Below are 17612 nucleotides of genomic sequence, written 5' to 3' on the forward strand. Positions count from 1 at the left end.
GGGGCAGAGGGGGCTGTCTGACGATAAGTATCCTGCCTTAGCCTGAGGGGTACGAGGCTTAACAAGGACAAGCGGGAGCCGTGGTTGAAGAGATGTAGCCCAGGAAAGGGAAAATAAGCTTTTGGGCCGGGCCCAAGGTCGACAGCGGCGGCCATCGCGCCCTCCCGCCGGTAACCTTGACAACGGCGGCCCCAGGCAAACCTCGCGAGATCTGGCGCCGCGCCTTTTGCCCTCGTTGGTAGATCTCGCGAGAGTTTCTCGGGGGAGGGGGTGAGGGCACGGCCTGAGGTGGGAGGGGATGGGCAAGATGGCGTCGGAGGGTGAGCTGGGCAGGAAGTGGGACCGGTGTCTGGCGGATTCCGCCGTCAAGCTGGGTAAGGGCGGGGAGGGCAGCACGGAGGGGGAGGGCCCGGGGAGGAGCGGCGGCGGTCTGCCGGACGCCTCGAGGCTTTGGAGAGCTGCCGCCTGTGCGGCCCCACGGTGCGGCCAGGACGGGCCCTGTGAGGCACGGTGCTCTCCCGCCACTCCGGGCCCAGCTTAGGTCGGCGGTGTCCTCGGTGCGGCGGGCGGAAGCGGGGCCTGTCCTGCGGCTCCGCTCTCAGCGCAGGGCAGTGCTGCTGCGGGGAGCGGGGCAGCGGCGATGAGCCGGGCTGCCCCGGGCCTAGCAAGGTGACCTTGGCCGCGGGCACGGACCCCCTCTGGGCCCGCTCTCATGGTAGCCCCGCGTTCTTCCCCCCCGACCCGGTGTTGTCTTACCTGCGGTCCGGTAGCGGTGGGTCGATGTTGGCCTCTGGTTGCTCCCTCTGTTGAAGATGAGAGGTTTCCGTGTGTAATGTCGCTCAGCGCTGAGCTCCGCGGCCAGCGGGACGCCTCCCGCCCTGAATGAATGGGCCCCGGGTTGGCATCTCTGGGGCCGTGAGGGCCGCGACCTTGCCCGCCTTTAGCTGCGCTATGACGGCGGCTTGGTTTTCAAAACCTGCTTGTGCAGAGCTGCTCACATCACTCAGCGTACGAGGTGGGCTGTGTTTATTAAAAGCAATGGTCTGCGTGACACGCTGATAGCTTTGGCATGTGTTGCTTAGTACAGTGTGCGGAATTTGACATTGAGAAGCTTTCTGTCCGGTGTCCCAACCCTGCAGAGAGCTGTGCTTTAAGTAGGGGAGCAGTTGTGACAGTTTGCTTTAAGTAGGGCAACAGTTCTCTTGGTTTTCGTCGCTGTTTATTTGTCCCTAAAGTTAGCTCTGTGGTGCTAACAAACCTTTCAGCGCATGTCACTTGGAACTGTGGGCTTTATGAGTGATTGTGCTCTTCATGTGACAGTCTGGCAAGTCGACTGGACAGAGGTTGTGGCTTTCTGAAATGTGTATATTAAAGCAAATCTTTATATGCAATGTACAGAGCAAGAAGTGAAGTATCTGACACAAAAGGATGTCTCCCATGTTGGTGCAGATGTCTCTCTTAGGACCATAAATTATATCTGAGAAATGTGAATGTTTATTTCTTGTTGCTGTAGTGGCTTTATGCTTGAAAGCTGATGAGGAATTCAGGGGGTTTAGTTGCCTAATACTTTTCCATTAGAAAAGCTGTTTAATAATTTTAAGTAAACTGAAACTTTCATTGTTTATATCAGGCCTTTGAAAAGTGTCAAGTGCTCCAGAGCAATGTTTTGCCTTGTGAAATTCTATTCAGGTTTGTCTGACAAACACATCCAGATCTGTTTATGTTTCCGTAGCACTGGTTGCTTTATCATAAAATATTAAGTATGCCAAATTATAAACAAGAACTTGTTCCATGCTGCAGCTGTACATGAACATGTAGGAATCCTGTGCATGAGAAGTCTTTCTTGGAGGCTGAAAGATGTGGATGCCAGGTTGATTTTGATGTAGCATGTCTTTTGAGCAAGCCTTTCCTCTTAACTTGTTGGGGTTTTCCATCCTAAAGTAGCAGCAAAAAAAAACATGCTTAGACTTTCTGCACTACTGCTTTAGACCAAGATTCCCAGTGTGAGCTTCAGGGCAGCATTTGGTAAAGGTCTCAATAAAATTAATTTTTTCATTAGATTGCCCCAAACCAGCAGGAACTGCAGTCTTTAGCACTAAACCCCATGTGATGGCCTCAGACACACGTTTCTTTTCATGTGTGAAAGCATTCCTCTATTTTGTGTGCTTCTATGATTGATTCAGTAGCTGAAGCAACTGTGCTGGTGACCTCCTCCGCTGTATTAACAATAAGTGACTCTGTAGGAACTTTGGAAGTCAGAACAACCTCGAAGTTGCTTCATACTCCAGTAGTTTGTGACTGAAGGTGGTCATGGCCTATAACTGCAAAGCGAGTTGCATTAACACAAACATTGGCTGGAATGATCTCTCTGCTATTAGTGCTCAGGAAGGATGTAATGAATGTACAGGAAGGAAACTGCAGCCACCAAAAGAAGTCCTACACATAGAATCATAGAATCAGATAAATTAACACAGACTGTTAATTGCATGCTTATAACACCAACTTTCTCAGTCTGTCTTGGTGGAAATGAGTGTTTTCTCTGAAGGGACTTCAAAAACCTGTGTGGTTGTGGTGATTGTTTTTGTAATATTACTGCAAATTTTGCTGGAGTTCTAATAAACTATCCAGGGCTGTTATACTGGAAAAAAAGAAAGAAAATAAACTCTTTTTACTTGAGAATATTGTTGCTTATTATGTGGGATAAAGAAGTTTACTAAATCCTCACTTCTTACTCTCTACAGCTACCTGACAGGAGGTTGTAGTGAGGTGGGGTCAGTCTATTCTCCCAAGTAACAAGTGATAGGACAAGAGGAAATGGCCTCAAGCTGCACCAGGGGAGGTTTAGATGGAGACCAGGAACAATTCCTTCCCCAGAGGGTGCTCAAGCATTGGAACAGGCTACCCAGGGCAGTGCTGGAGTCACCGTCCCTGCAAGTGTTCACACACGGTGTAAATGAAGCCCTCAGTGCCATGGGTAGTGGTGGCCTTGGCAGTGGTGGGGTAAAGGTTGGACTTGACGATCTTGAAGATCTTTTCCAACCTCATTAATTCTATGACTCTGTTTGTAGGTCTCTTCCTTTTAGTGGCTACAGTTTCCTTCCTGTACGTTCATTGCATCCTTCCTGAGCACTAATACCAGAGAGATCATTCCAGCCAGTGGCTGGGGAAAGACAAACATTGTCATTAGTCCTGTGTTTTCACATTCCAGACCCTGTAAATAGAGGAAAGCAGTGAATTTCTTCTGATGCCTTGCACACATGACTGTTCTCTCGTGTCTGAGAACTGTAGTGACAGGTAACTCCTGTGGATTAATTTGAGGGCTTGGAGGGACATGGGAAACAGAAGGGTGAGAAGGGGAAGTAGTGGCTATGAGGATGACTTTGTTAGCCCCCTAGTATGTTGTTTAAAGACTAGCTGGTGGCTTTGCAGCCTGTCCTATATTGTGTGAGTCTGTCTGGCTTACCACTACTCTTTGGTAAGCCGGTGTGTCTGTAGTTATGCTCTGCTGTTTTAGTTGGAGATGGAGCTCCCAGAAAAAACTTGATCTCTTGCCACTAAAATGTCCAAACTACATATTTATCTTGTAATACATCTTTTGAAATGCTGTATTATTTTTGACCTCTTGAGCGCTACCTGGATGCATGTTGTAATTTGGTATTAAACCTCTTTTTCCTGTTAGTTCAAAACAGAATGTGTTGTCAGGCATTGGTAAGATGGTATTTCAGTTCAAAGAGTAAAGTGCTGTAAGCGCACACAAAACACTGAAACATTGTTCAGTGGAGTTTATGTGCTCACCTCTGTTTTGCTAGGGTTGATGTTTATTTGGTTTTCTGTGATGAGGATGGGGTTAGGTATTTTGTTCACCTTCCCTTTCCTTCCCCCTATTTCCCTTTCATTTAAATAATTTAACTGTCTTTTCCATCTTTTCTTCCTGGTAGGGTTTTTCTTACCCATCAGAAGAGTTGCTTGTTTTATGTGTGGGGAAGGAGAATCTAAGCATAGTGGCTTTCTTTTTCTTCCCAGCTTGCAAAGCTTTATAAGCTCCTGTGTCTTTTCCAACCTTCACAACCATTTATTTCCCTTTATTAGATGAGGTCTGCAGTGGAGGGACAGGAAGTAAATAGTGTTGTGGTCTTCTTCCATCCTATCAGCTCCAAACCCTGGCTAAAGGTTTTGTTTGTTTAACTTATTGCCTCTTTCATGCCTGTTTCTTTGGAAAGACTGTTAGTCATGAGAGACTGGCAGAGTTGTTTTTTCTCTGCAAGGCTATGCTTTTGGACAAACTATTGTTGTATGCTGTTTCCAGTAAACAGGGAGGCAATAGTGGTGCTGTTGACATGCTGGAGGGAAGGAATGTCATCCAGAGGGACCTTGACACGCTTGAGAGGTGGCCAATGCCAACCTCATGAAGTTCAGCAAAGCAAAGTGCAAGGTCCTGCACCTGGGTTGAGGCAACCCCAGTCACAGCTACAGGTTGGGAGGAGAAGAGATTCAGAGTAGTGTGTGGAGAAGGACTTGGAGGTGTTGGTCACTGGGAAACTGAGCAAGACCCCTCTTCAGTGTGCGCTTGAGCCCAGAACCCCGCTGTGTGCTGGGCCGCATCCCCAGAGCATGAGCAGCAGGTCGAGGGAGATGATCCTGCCCCTCTACTCTGCTCTCGTGACACCCCACTTGCAGCGCTGTGTGCAGTGCTGGTGTCCCCAACACAAGAAGGACGTGGAGCTGCTGGAGCAAGTCCAGAGGAGGCCATGAGGATGATCACGGGCTGGAGCACCTCCTGTATGAAGGTTGGGAACACTGGGGTTGTTCAGCCTGGAGAAGAGAAGCTGAATGAAGACCTCAGAGCAGCTTCCAGTGTCTGAAGGGAGGTACGAGGATGCTGGAGAGGAACTCTTCATCAGGGACTGTAGCGATAGGACAAGCGGTGATGGGCTCAAACTGAAACAGGGGAAGTTCAGGTTGGAGATAAGGCAGAAGCTCTTCCCTGTGAGGGTGCTGAGGCGCTGGCCCAGGGTGCCCAGAGAAGCTGTGGCTGCCCCATCCCTGGCAGTGTTCAAGGCCAGGTTGGACACAGGGGCTTGGAGCAAGCTGCTCTAGTGGAAGGTGTCCCCGCCCGTGGCAGGGGTTGGAACTGGAGGAGCTTTAAGGTCCCTTCCAACACAGACCAGTGTGGGATTCTATAATAAATAGTGTATGTGTAAGGGGAGGGAACTTTGTATGCCTGTGTGTGTTGATTTGTTTTGAAACTGTAGTAGTGAGTTGAATGCTAATTTACCTGACATTGAAAGGTAATCCCAGGCAAACTCTTTGCTTCTTGCCTTGTGTGTTGCTTTCCTGAAGTTCTTTGTTCTTTTTGTTTCAGCAGTGAAATGTTTTGATGTATGTCTATGACTGAGCAAAATCCAGCCTGGAAGCTTGTAAATAACCCAGTGTAGGGGTGTTCATTTTCCTCTAATCCTCTGTTTTGACATCCGAAAAGAAAACACTTCTAATTTCCATTTAATAGGAATTTTGTAAGAGAAAAGGGCACTTTCAGCTCTCCTGCAAACTGCTACATGATTTCTTCAAGTTTGCATCATCCGGGCTGCTTCAATGGTTGTTTCTGTTAATAACAGTGGTGTTACTGTATTGTTTGTGTCATTCCACAGATTGACTATTTCAGAAGGAACCATTGTATGGATTACACTGTCAGTATTTTTAAATAATCCTTCCCATGGTTATGAGTAGGATCAAGTCAGTCTATATAACGATAAAGCTTGATTATACTTCCTGAAAACTGGATTAGACTTTCTCTAAATATACAGAAATCCTGAAATTCTTGGTTTGAAGTGATTTGGGGAGTATTTTTGCTTGGTGATTGTAATGTGGCTGTTCAGTCTCAGCTACCAGGTCAAAAGAGCGTGTTCTTCGTTTGGGATTTTCTTTCTAATAATGGAGAACACAACTATTATGTGAACACACGACTGCATTGTGATGTGTGCTCTGTTTGTAACTTCAAGTTATTTTCCTCTCTTGTACAGGAGAAAATCCAATCCTAAGATCCTGTCTTACTAGTCTGATCTTGCAGCAGCCCAAGTAGTGTAAATATTAACTGCTTATGGCTTAGGCTGTGTGGGGAGGCAATGCAGTCAACAAGATGATGTTTGATTTGCAAGAGGTGGTTAAATGTTGTTCTGAAAACAGGCATTTAGTCAAAATCCAGCAGCAATATTTAGTTACGCTGTTTGCAGACTTTGGGAGCAATGACTGTCTACAAAATAAGGGATTATTATCTTCTTTTGGAGGAAAAAGATAGGGAATCTTTAGGAATCCAGGTCTCTCTTTTGTTGACTGCGCTGCATCCTGCTGTTCTCTGGGCTGGCTGTCCCATGGAGTTAGGGAGCTCTGCCCTGCCTATGTGTGCCCTTGCACACTGCGAACAACTCTGGGGTAAGCCTTACTCCACTCTTGCTTCAGCCTGCTCTTGGCAACGCTTATGGTGTGCTACAACACCTGAAAGACCTGTGATACCCACCTGGTAGTGCAGCCATTTATAACACAGCTTATGTAAGATCTCTTGTGCTGTGAATGAATCCAAGGTGCACTGCTTCCTCCTTCTCTTTGCTGGTGCATTGATAAGATGCCACCTGGGCCTTCTTTGGGAGGTGGCATGTGGTGACATGGTCCAGGGGAAGGGGGCTCTGAAGTAATGTCCTAAACCACTTGTTTGGTCCTTGATAGCAGCAGGTGGAAACAACTCTTTGTTCTTTGTCAAGTCAGAGTTCTCTGGGAAGATTCTTTCAGGGCTGCTGGTACATCCTTGATAACAAATTAAATAGTGACAGATTTGAGAAGGATCAGAGGCTGCTTTCTGTAGCCATTCTGCTATTGAGGTGCTATCATAAGGCTTCTTGCTCCAAACTGCCTCTTTCTTCACTGGGCCAGTAGACGTCAGTACTGGTCAACCTACACTGGATGGGTGTGAAGAAGGGTGATTGCCAACCCCCAGAGCTAGGCTTGCAGAAGCCCTGCATGTGAATATGTTTACTCCAGCTAAACTTTTCTTTTTAGCAATGCTGTTGTTTCCGTTAATGCAATATTTTCTTACAGTAAGACAAGGTAAAGTTTTCTGTCAGTGGTGTATTTTTCATATAATAAGTATCTTGCTGATTTCTTATATATGTGCTTCTAAAGCAAGTGCTACTCGAATTTTGTCTAAAAGCTTGATGCAAGATCCTTTGTTGCATGGTCTGTTCAGAGTAGCTTCCACTCTTTTCGCCTTCCCCTCTTTAAAGAAGGAGGAAATGCTCTGCCCTCTCACCAGCTCATTCACTGGTGTGAGGATGCGAAGTTCCTGGTCCACTACAGGACTACCACTGTGATTGCTTGGAGGTGCTAACAGGGATATTTCCATCTGCAGAAGTGCTGATGTCTATCTCAGTTTAGCCTCTGGGCAGTGAGTGACCTGCAGCAGTGCTTAAGGGTGGAAGGCAGCTCTTGGAAGCATGTCAGGATCTTTATATTATAAACATATTTGGATACTTGTATTCTGTGTAACTGCAGTTGAATGCTAGAAGAAAACACAGCACACTCTTCCCTGCCTCTTCCTCGAGTCCTTGGTGTATGGTTTCATGATGTTTTCTTGTAGTGTCCTTGCTCATTTTTCCCTCTGCTACATAAACACTCCACACAACGGGGGAGATGAGAATGAAAGCTTCAGAGTTGGAGTCTGAAGAAAATCTGATTGGAAGACCTTGCTAAGAGTCTGCTTAAGATTAGTTCCCTCTGTAAAGAAGTGATTTAACGGTCTCAGGTTTCTGACTGGCACATGAAGAAAGGTCTGCTCCCTGTTTTTGCGAAACACATATCCATGTATCTTGACAGAGTGGGATTGGAGGGCAAAGGATGGGACATTGCTTGCCTTCTTTGTTTTGAAGATCCTGACTTTTTGTGGATGTTTCCTTACCTAAAGCAGATTTTGGTGCTGGATGGAGCTGATGCTCATTTGAAACTTCCAGTGCATCAGGCCTGTGGGTGAGATCTGCTGTTGGACCCTGGAGCTGTTGCTGTCACTGTCTCCAGAGAGAAACTAACAGAGATTGACACGTTTTCTTGATTCTAATGGAAGCTCTGTTCCTAATTGGGAAGAAATCTCTGTTGGGGCAAGTCCATGACCTATTTTAGAGAGTCTTGTCTCTACAGGGTAGTTGCTGTTTTCTTAGAACAAGACACCATCTTCTAGGAGCTCTTTCTTCATTTTAGTTCAGTAACTTAGTTCTTTTACTTGTCAAATAAGAGAATGTGAAGGCGAGGCTGCAGCTCTATTTTGTACTGGTGTGTAAGGAATGGCAGAGGAAAAGAAGAGTTTTCTTTTTATCATCGGATTAAGTAATTGAAAAACTTCCAGTGCTATAGTAACAGCAACACTGCAGTAACAGCCAGATGTCAATGAGCACATTTGAATCCTTCTATTTTAATTCTTCTATTTTAAGTTTCAAGCTGTTGAAGAAAAGTGTAAAATTCTTTAATCTGGAGAAGAGAAGGCTCGGGAGGACCTTATGGCTCAATACAACTGCCTGACAGGAGGTTGTAGTGGGGAGGGATTGGTCTCTTCTCTCAAGGAACAAATGACAGGACAAGAGGAAACAGCCTCAAGCTGCACTAGAGCAGGTTTAGATGGAGACCAGGAACAATTCCTTCCCCAGAGGGTGCTCAGGCATTGGAACAGGCTGCCCAGGGCGGTGCTGGTGTCACCGTCCCTGCAAGTGTTCACACACGGTGTAGACAAGGCCCTCAGTGCCATGGGTTAATGGTGGCCTTGGCAGTGCTGGGGTAAAGGTTGGACTTGACTTAAAGGTCTTTTCCAACCTACTCCATTCTATGTATCTAGGTGTGGCAGCCTCACTAGCTGCTTCAGCCTGTAGCTACTTGGGTAGCCTAGGAAGGAACTGTGTAGTAGCACTGTTGGGGGGACTGTTGGTTATATTTATAGAAGAAGCTTTTCCCACATGTTCTTGGGGACAGGAGCCTGTCTTGAAGTTTTGTATTTCTGTCTGAGACACTTTGATGATGTCCTGTTGGGTCTGTGGCATGTGCTGTCTGTGTGCTGGATTGATTTGAGGTACTGTGACATTTTTCTTGGAAGGTGTACAAGCCAGGAATGAAGTTTTGGAGACTGGGCTTTGTGCCAATCCCCATTCCATGTGGCTGTGCCGATCCACACAGCCGGGACACTTACTGGGGAGCAGGAGTAAGATGTCCATAGAGCTGTCCTGTCCCCTGTTGACACTGAGTTGAAGCTGAGGTGATAGATGTGGGGCGGAAGAGGCTGTTTTTCTAGTTAAACATTTTAAACTGTCCGAGGAGGTGAAAAATGAGTTGTACTCTTTCCTGTGGCCTTTTTCTCCAAAGAGTCTCTCGTGCAAAAGAAATGTGCCCTGCATGGATCAAGCCCTTTGCTTCTCCATGTTCGTTTGTTTTTATTGTAAGGTAAACCTTTCATGTTTTATTGTTCTGAAGTTAAAGCCTGGCCTAGAGGTGCTGATCCTTAGTAGAAACAGCTGCAGACTGAGTGTCCCCTGCTCAGGTGGGAGGCTCTTTGAAGCAACATGTTGCCTCTTATAAAGGAAATTGAGCATGTGAGAACTTAAACCTGTAAAAGCCATCAACAGCTCTGCCATTGTTTATCTCTGGTGTAACTTTATATAGAATTAAAGTGAAATGCCTCATTCTGCTTCCAAAATGAGATGGTTTTAGCTCCCTCCTGGTCCTGGAGACACAGGAAATGACCACATAACCACAAATACTTTCTAGTGGAATGAAGATGAGTGACAAAGTATCTGCAGAAAGGGGTTCTTAACCAGACAGGCTAAGAAGATACATGTAGCTTCTGGTTTTTAGGTAAACCCAATGCTTAAACATTAAAACTGAAAGATCAAATGCCGTGTATGCACTGGCTGGTGTGAGGGGGCACAGCTGAGCATTTCTTGGTTGAGTGTTGTGATCCACAGCAGTTTGCAGCACAGACTGTAGCCTGTTCCTCAGGAAGAAAAGGAATGAGCAAAACGGAGGGAAGCTACAGTATGTTTGTGGCTTTGTTTATCAAGTTGCCTTGTACAGAAACAAAAACCCATCAGCTGTCAGATTCCTCTTGTTCTGTAGCATTTAATTACTTAGAGCAAAGCCCTGGATATGTACCATCAATCAGCTTTCATGCTCCTCTTTGTACTGGGACAGGGTGCAGAGATAGCCTCTAAATTGCAAGAAGAATCCCTTCAGCTTCATTGGTTCTGGGAAAAGCTTTCTTAGGGAAGGCAGAATGGGTTTTCCTAACTCAGTCATGCTGGACCGCAGCTGCTTTGCAGTGGTGTTGGGTATTGGTGTGGGACAAGTTCTAGGTTTTGTTATAGGCTTGGGCTGAATTGCAGTTGGCAGAGAGAATAAATTTATCACCTTTAAGAGTATCCTGTAGCTTCCCCCTCAGCCAACAGGAAGCAGCATTGATGGCATCTGTGTGGAGCCCTTACAGATGGGGCTGTAATGGGAGAGAGCATTTGAAGGAGGTGAAGAGAGTTTAAGATAATGCCTGTTTCTGGAAGCAATTGGAAAGAAACTGTATTAACTTAGTGCTTCCTTAGTGCTGACTTTTTTTGAAGGCAAGAAAGTAAGCAGTTTACCATCAGGCTGGTAAAAAGAATGTGGGTTTGACTGGGAATGTGGAAAATGTGGTGGCATTAGAAACTGCTGGGCTGTGCATGGAGATGATGCAGGATTTGTCATCCTGTAAATCATTTCTTATTGATTAGCTAAACTGTTTGGCTTGGCAGAGGAGATCTTTTCCTAGGACCAGTATCACCATTGCACGGCAGTCCTTCTGAACTGGGCACTTCAAACAATGTTTAGTGCTGTCTGAACAGAAATTACTTCCACAAAGTCCTTTTCAGACCTTCAGTGCAACAGCCCAAACCCAAAAGGCAGCAGACTGTGTATTACAGGAGAAAACTGGCAGAGGGAGCTGGGTCAGAGGGCCAGACAGTTGTCATTTGGATGAATTCTTGAAGGTAGTCATTATCCTTAATAGCATAAACATTCTGTGAGAGCCAACACAGCTGTATTGTAGCAAAGGTACTGAAGGAAGGCTCTACGTGGGGAGGAACTAGCTCGTAGCAATGATGTCTCTTCCAGTCCACATCTAAATGCTGGTCAGTGATCCAGTGTGAGTAGTTAGCTGCACATGTGAGATGCTTCAAGTGGTGTTATCTCTGTCTGAAATGCAGAAAAAGTCTGAAGCTTCAACCAGACATCTGAGGAACTGAGACTTCCCCTTAGCTGTGCAAATGATTAGAGCTAAAAACCTGACCTTCTGTTTCTGAGGTGGCTGGGGGAGTTGTGTCAGGACCACTTGGCAGGCAGAGTTCTCCCCTGCACTTGTGTGTTTTGTAAGCCTGCTCCAGAGTTGCGATGACCTGGTAGAGTAGTTACCTCTGTCACAAGCAAAAAGCTGTAGGAAAATGAAGAGAGTTTTCAAAAACAACTTGGTTTCCCAGCTCTGAGTAGATGCAGAGAGTGAGTCCTAACAGGAGAGTAAACGTGAGGTGTTTTGTTCTGATCATCTCTTGTCACCTCTGGTGTAATAGTAATGGTTTTATAATCAATGACAAACATGAGGTACTAAGTTAATGTACTCATAATGCAGGAAGTGTTGTTTCATTTCAAGCTGCCGCTAATGTGCTTCTTGCAAGGAAAAAGGTTTAAAGAGTAGAAGAAAACAGAGGAAAAAAGACCTAGTCCTGTGTGCCAAGAGGGTATTGGATTCTTTGGCATTGTTCTGGCCACATCCCACTTGGTAATGTGTTCAACAGGAGCTGAAATAAGGATCCCATGCTTCTAGGAATATATGAAAAAAATAATATATCTTTAATTAAACTTTTTATACTTCAGTGAAATTTCTTGTAGTGAAGGGAGAGAATTGAAGCCCATAACAAGATGTGTTTGCTGCAAACCTGAAACTCCTGGGTATCTTTTTTGTGAGCATAGGCATGACTGATTTATTTCTTTTTCCTTTGTTAAACTTCTGTACTTCTGTCCCTTATCTCAAATTCTTGTCTTTAGTGGATAGAATTAAAGGTAGAATTTAGCCACTGAGCTCCAAGTTTTCCTTTGGGCTGCGAGAGGAGTTTTGCATACTTGCCTGACTTCTTGCAACAAATCATCAGCTCACCTTCCAAGCAAAGCAAAAGTCAGTTTTAAATACACCAGCCGAGTTTTTTAATGGTGCTGGATGGTTTTCCTTTCCTTTTTTTCAACTGCTGCAGTTATTTCTATATATAGTTTTAAGGATGTGAAAGTCATTCATTCCTAATGTGTTTAAATATGCTACATAATGAATGTTGTGGATGTAAAAGATAAGCAGCCTGGAGCTTTCTTTTGTAAGGTATAGGGTAACACAAAGCATCAAAGTTTTGCTGCCCTCAGGACACACATTGAAGCAGTTAAAGTAGTGAGATAACCAAAATACAATAAGATATCCATCTGCAAAATCTAAAGCTCAAGGACACAATAAGTTTTCATTTAAGCGTTTCTCATTTGCTGAGAATGGGCCAAATAAATCTTAATTCCACATTGTACATGGTGACAGAAATTCAGTAACTTTCCCTGGGATGAGTATGCTTTTGTGCCCAAATCTCTCTGATAATGGTCTGGTTTGGGATTCTAATCTGAATTAGCTGCTTACAGTTACTTAAGAAAACAATAATTAGTATTGCTATTTAGGAACATTTCTGCTTGGTGCTGAACTACAGGTAGTCTGATACTCCTGAGTTGGAACAAAGAATTCCTGTGAAGAACTAAATCACTTTGCCTTTACTTTGCATTGTATCTTAGTTCTCGCTCACTGTGTTTGTTCTTACAGGTGCTGGGTTTGGATTAGGAATTGTTTTCTCAGTCATCTTCTTCAAAAGTAAGTATACTGCAGGAATTTTACTGCCTGGTTCCCTGCTTTCTCTTGTAGGTGCAGTTGAAAAACCAATAAGTCTTTGAGGCATGTAAAAATCAGCATGCTAAACCAATTCGTTGCTGGTCATGTCTTTTGAGTTGACATGGAGTTACTTACAGTGTTAACTGTTGTGTAACAAGGTTGTTCCATGAGGCACCTCTCTAAGCTCCTACTGTGCTCAGCTCAAATGCTGGAATTGCAGGAAACCCTGAGCCATGTGTCTAGACATCAGTTTATGCCAGGCTTGCCAGGGTTTTAAAACTGATCTAAATGCCTCTTTAGTTATGCTTTGGTAAGAGAATAGTTTACAGAAATATCTTGAATTGAGAGATTCATTAGAATCCATTGAATTCTCAATGTGATGTCTTACTGTTACTTTTGTTGTTTTGAAGTGCTCAGGGTTTTAGCTGATTTTAGAACTTGAAAATGCCTAATATGCCTCTTCCCAGTGATATATTCTTCCTTGGTGCTTATTTAACAACTCCGTCACTGTCATGTGAAATAAACAGCTTTTCTTGACTTGGACTTTTCTTCTCTGCTTGCCTTCCCCCACAGGAAGGACATGGCCTATCGCTTTTGGGTCAGGGATGGGGTTAGGAATGGCTTATTCCAATTGTCAACATGACTTCCAGTCTCCATATCTTCTCCATGGTAAATTTGTAAAAGTAAGTATCAATACTAGTTACTATTAGTTAGTAACTGTTTTAATTTAAAATGGTGCATTTAGACACCGTTTAAATAGACATTTCTTTGCCTTTCTCAAAAGAGCGCTAGGAAGGAGAAACTTGTGTTGCCAAAGCTGGGCAGTTCCCCTCTCTTTAGTAATGTTTAATATCTGGTGTGTTTAGCACTAAACTTACTGGACTGAATACATAGACTTGGTTTAACAGACCCTGCAGGTAGGTTTGCCCACAATCTGAAAACAACTATAATAACAATAAGAAAGCTGAAAAACTAAATTAGTGGTAAGATTTTTGTCTTCAGACTTAGAAAGAGATGAGCTAGGAAGAAACTGAAAGTTATGTCAGGTAGATTTGCCTGTGGAAGCAGATCTGGGATCTTTTGGGAGTGTTTTTTTGGTTGAGGTTTTTGGAGGTTTTTCAACATGAAAATAATAATCTTGTGTAAGTTTTGTGTCTTGTTTGGCTGGAATCTAATAATTAGTCTGAAGAAACTGTACACTTTAAGTAGTTTGGAAGAGGATCATTTAGATTAGTTTAGTTTTGTCACTGACCATGCCAAGAGAAAATACTTAAAACTGGATTAATGAGCAGGAACCATTTGTTCACTCACAAACTGCCTGCAGTGCACTAAGCCCACAGACTGACTCCATTCATATTGCTTTTATTTCTTCACATGTAAAAACGGGGGCTGTTTTTATGGTAACTCATCATTGTGGTGTCTGAGGGTTAAAAAAAGGTGTGCATGTTTTGGGTTCACAAAGCCATAGACTGCTGAAAGCACTTCAGTGATAGCACTGCAGAAGCATCCACCAGGACACATTTACAGTCACTTTAGCGTTTCAGAAGGTACTGAGGTAAATGTTCTGCCAGGAGCTTCTCATGGCAAGTACACAGAAGTGCATAAAGTGCTCGTCTGCCTGATGAAAGAATCCTGAATGTGGTGTTCCCGTTTTTCCTGATGCATCTACAGCTGGAAGTTGAGTTCAGTCCCCCTCAGATTTACTGGCAGATGAGCTTTTGCCGGCCCTCTGCAGCCCTACCAGACATACCCGCTTATAGACATTCAGCTGTTAAGAAGGGGAAATGGTAACAAGATTCTTGACCAACTTCTTCAGGATAAAATATTTTAGATAGCAGTATAGAGAAACAGTGACTTAGATGCAGCAGCTACAACAGTGCAGCTTGAGCCCAGAATGGCACTCATGTGCAGCACTCTGCTGACCGGATCTGCTAACATTAAAATGTGTTAGATTTCCACACCATCCTGAGGGTATGCCTCCAGTTCACATCTCCAAAAAGAAGCTGGAATGACATGTCTGTGGCTTCCTGTGAATGGTAAATGCCCTGCAAGCATTATTCATTCAAGGATGCTTGTTACTAGGGATGTTGAGCAACAGAAAACTGACTTTGGGGTCAGCCCAGTAAGGGATTTTGTTTGGATTAAGGACTAAGCTGTGTGTGCTGGAGCAAGGGTGGTCCTTTGAAGCATGAGGTAATTGAAAGTACACTTCAGAGAAGCAGCACAGCTGCCTGCATGGCACAGGACTAGACAAATAGTTTCCAGTGCACTGTCTCCACTGGCTTTCTCTGGCACAGAGAGGCTGAATACACAGAGAGGGAGGTCGTGGATGAAACCATCTAATGGTTAATGCTGTTAATCCTCTCCAAAATTTCGTGTCATGGATAATGGCTCTGGGGTTATTATAACAAAATTATTTCATTTCTGTTGGTTAGGAACATGGAAAATATTGTTGCATTATCACTCATCTGTTTTTTTTCTTAGAAAATACAGTTATAACTGAACTCTGTAGAACTTCCTGTACAAAACGGAGTCCTGCTTAAATGTTAACTTGTCACAATGTGAGATTCTGCAAGAAACTCTGTTATTGAGAGAGAAATGTAACATGGATTAGCTTGAACCAAATTATTTCTGGTTTTCTGAACCTGTCAAGTTCATAGGATCACTCAACTTGGAAAGGACTTCAAGGAGGTCATCTACTCTGACCTCAAGGCAGGGTCAGCTCTGAGGTCAGACCAGGTTACTTGGGGCTTTATTCAGTCTGGATTCTTGATTCTTCAGGCTCAAGTTCTTAATTCAGAATCCTAAGTGAGAATGAGAGAGAACAGAGGACCTTCAGGATACCAGTCAGGAGATTACAGAGTGACTTTGGAGCTGTTGTGACTGTAACTTGGATGATCACATTGCCCATCCTTTGGGTTAGTAATTTGATGATGAAACTCCCCAATGCAAGAGCCATTCATCTAGACCAAGAGACTGCTTAAATGCAGACTCTTATTTGTGGGCATGAGTCTGAGGGCTTTTTAAGTAATTTGATCAAGTGGATTCCACTGTGATTTCAGCTGAATTTGAAATCAACCTCTAGCAATTATTTGGAGGCTGAGAATTACAAGGCCTCGATTTCCTTGCAGGGTGGAAAGTATCATGTTTTTCAGGTTATTTAGCCTCTATTATTTATCACCCCAAACCCACAAGCCTGTGCTTTGGTGCAGTGTGGGTTACACTGATGTGCAAGAATACAGTCTGGCAAATGAACCCTTTCCTCCTGCCCTTTGCAGCTTTGATTTCTCTCTGGTTTCTATTCAGTCTGTGAATAGTTACCTTGAACAATAATGTTGGGGTTTCTTGAAGTACCCATTTGATCAGAATGGGGAGTTATGTGCATGAAAACATGCTTCTGATATGAAAATAGCTGCTTAATTTCTCCATGCTCAACTTCTCAGTCTAGTGAAGGATTAAAATGTTAGCCTACCTTCTGGAAACGTTTCAGAGCCAAGTGGCTTGCTTTACATCGAGCAGCACCTTCCATGTAAGGAACCCAAATGGCTTTTTAATAATATAAGCCTTCTTGCTTTACAGGAACAATGACTAATGACTAAGACTATCCCAGTGGGAAGGAAGGAGAAATCAATGATTATTCCTCAGGAATACTTGAAGTGCCCCTGGAATAAGCCAACATTCTTCAGTAACGATCACCAGTAACTCTTTATACTCCAACAAACTGTTTCTGTACATGAAACAAAGTTCTGTTGCTTGTTTTGTATCGTGTCTGGAACGTGCAAGGAAGAGCTCTTCTGGGAAATAAATAAAACAAAAATGGCCTTCTCTGGTGTGTTGACTTTGCATGTGAGTGAGCGAGAGAATGGAAGGAGAGACCTTCAGTGTGAGTACCTAGCAGCTGTGCCCACATGGGTAAAAGCCACTGCGAGAGCTCTTCAGAGGAGACAGCCGTCGTATGTTCCTCTCCACTCTTGAAAGACAACCCCCATCTAACATAGAGTTCAAAGCAGCATTCCCACCTCATAAATCACCCACCAGACCCCTGCTGCTTGTGCTGGTGTTTGGAGAGGAATATAAATACTCCTATGTCCTGTTTGTACAGTTGCCCTTTAAAATTGAAGTTTTGGCCAAAGAGGCAGAAACCAAAAGGGCAAATCCTGTGTGACTGCAGCTAACCAGTGCTGTGTGCTGGAGCTCTGAGTCATGGAGTGACCCAGGTTTGAAGCTTCCCAGGATAGTGGGTGAATTAAACAGCTGCACTTTGCCATCTGGCTCTTACCTTTTAGCTTGATTGTTTTTTCACCCCTCTTCTGTGGGAGAACACAGAGGTTTCAGTGTCTGGGAATGGGTCACAGATACTTAAAGCTCTTTATTACTTTGACAAGTCGCTGGTCCAAGTGCTCCCTTCTACTTTACATTTACTCTGGTCCTTGTAATTGTCAGCATGTTGTCTGCTGCTCTTCTCCTGACTTAAGGTTGTCTTCACTGCTGCTTCACTCAGCACTGTTGTCTGGCTATTGAGGTGAACCATTTTTCTTTGTCCCATGCTTGCTACGTGTTGTCTGCGTAGCACTTGATGTAAATGCATGTGTCCTGATATAGGATGGTGTATATATGGATATAGAGCTTTCTCTTACTGAAAACCTGCTGTGCTGGA

General features: G+C 44.1%; 1 protein-coding gene across 1 annotated transcript; it reads left to right on the plus strand.

Moving 5' to 3' along the window:
* Positions 1 to 285: 285 nt before the first annotated feature.
* On the plus strand, positions 286 to 16741 carry MICOS10 (mitochondrial contact site and cristae organizing system subunit 10). The gene is made up of 4 exons (XM_080631477.1): positions 286 to 374; positions 12890 to 12937; positions 13529 to 13638; positions 16535 to 16741. Exons 1-4 carry the CDS (start codon positions 299 to 301, stop codon positions 16541 to 16543), a joined length of 243 nt encoding a protein of 80 aa, XP_080487603.1. The 5' UTR covers positions 286 to 298; the 3' UTR covers positions 16544 to 16741.
* The last annotated feature ends 871 nt before the right edge of the window (positions 16742 to 17612 follow it).

Source organism: Psittacula echo (assembly GCF_963264785.1).
Source record: "Psittacula echo genome assembly, chromosome: 17".
Lineage (NCBI taxonomy): Eukaryota > Metazoa > Chordata > Aves > Psittaciformes > Psittacidae > Psittacula > Psittacula echo.

Bases quoted from the DNA above. Each gene is read 5' to 3' on its own strand.
- MICOS10 (XM_080631477.1), top strand. From the start codon at position 299: ATGGGCAAGATGGCGTCGGAGGGTGAGCTGGGCAGGAAGTGGGACCGG. The intron at 375-12,889 runs GTAAGGGCGGGG...TTGTTCTTACAG, and splicing joins GGATTCCGCCGTCAAGCTGG to GTGCTGGGTTTGGATTAGGA. The intron at 12,938-13,528 runs GTAAGTATACTG...CTTCCCCCACAG, and splicing joins CTCAGTCATCTTCTTCAAAA to GAAGGACATGGCCTATCGCT.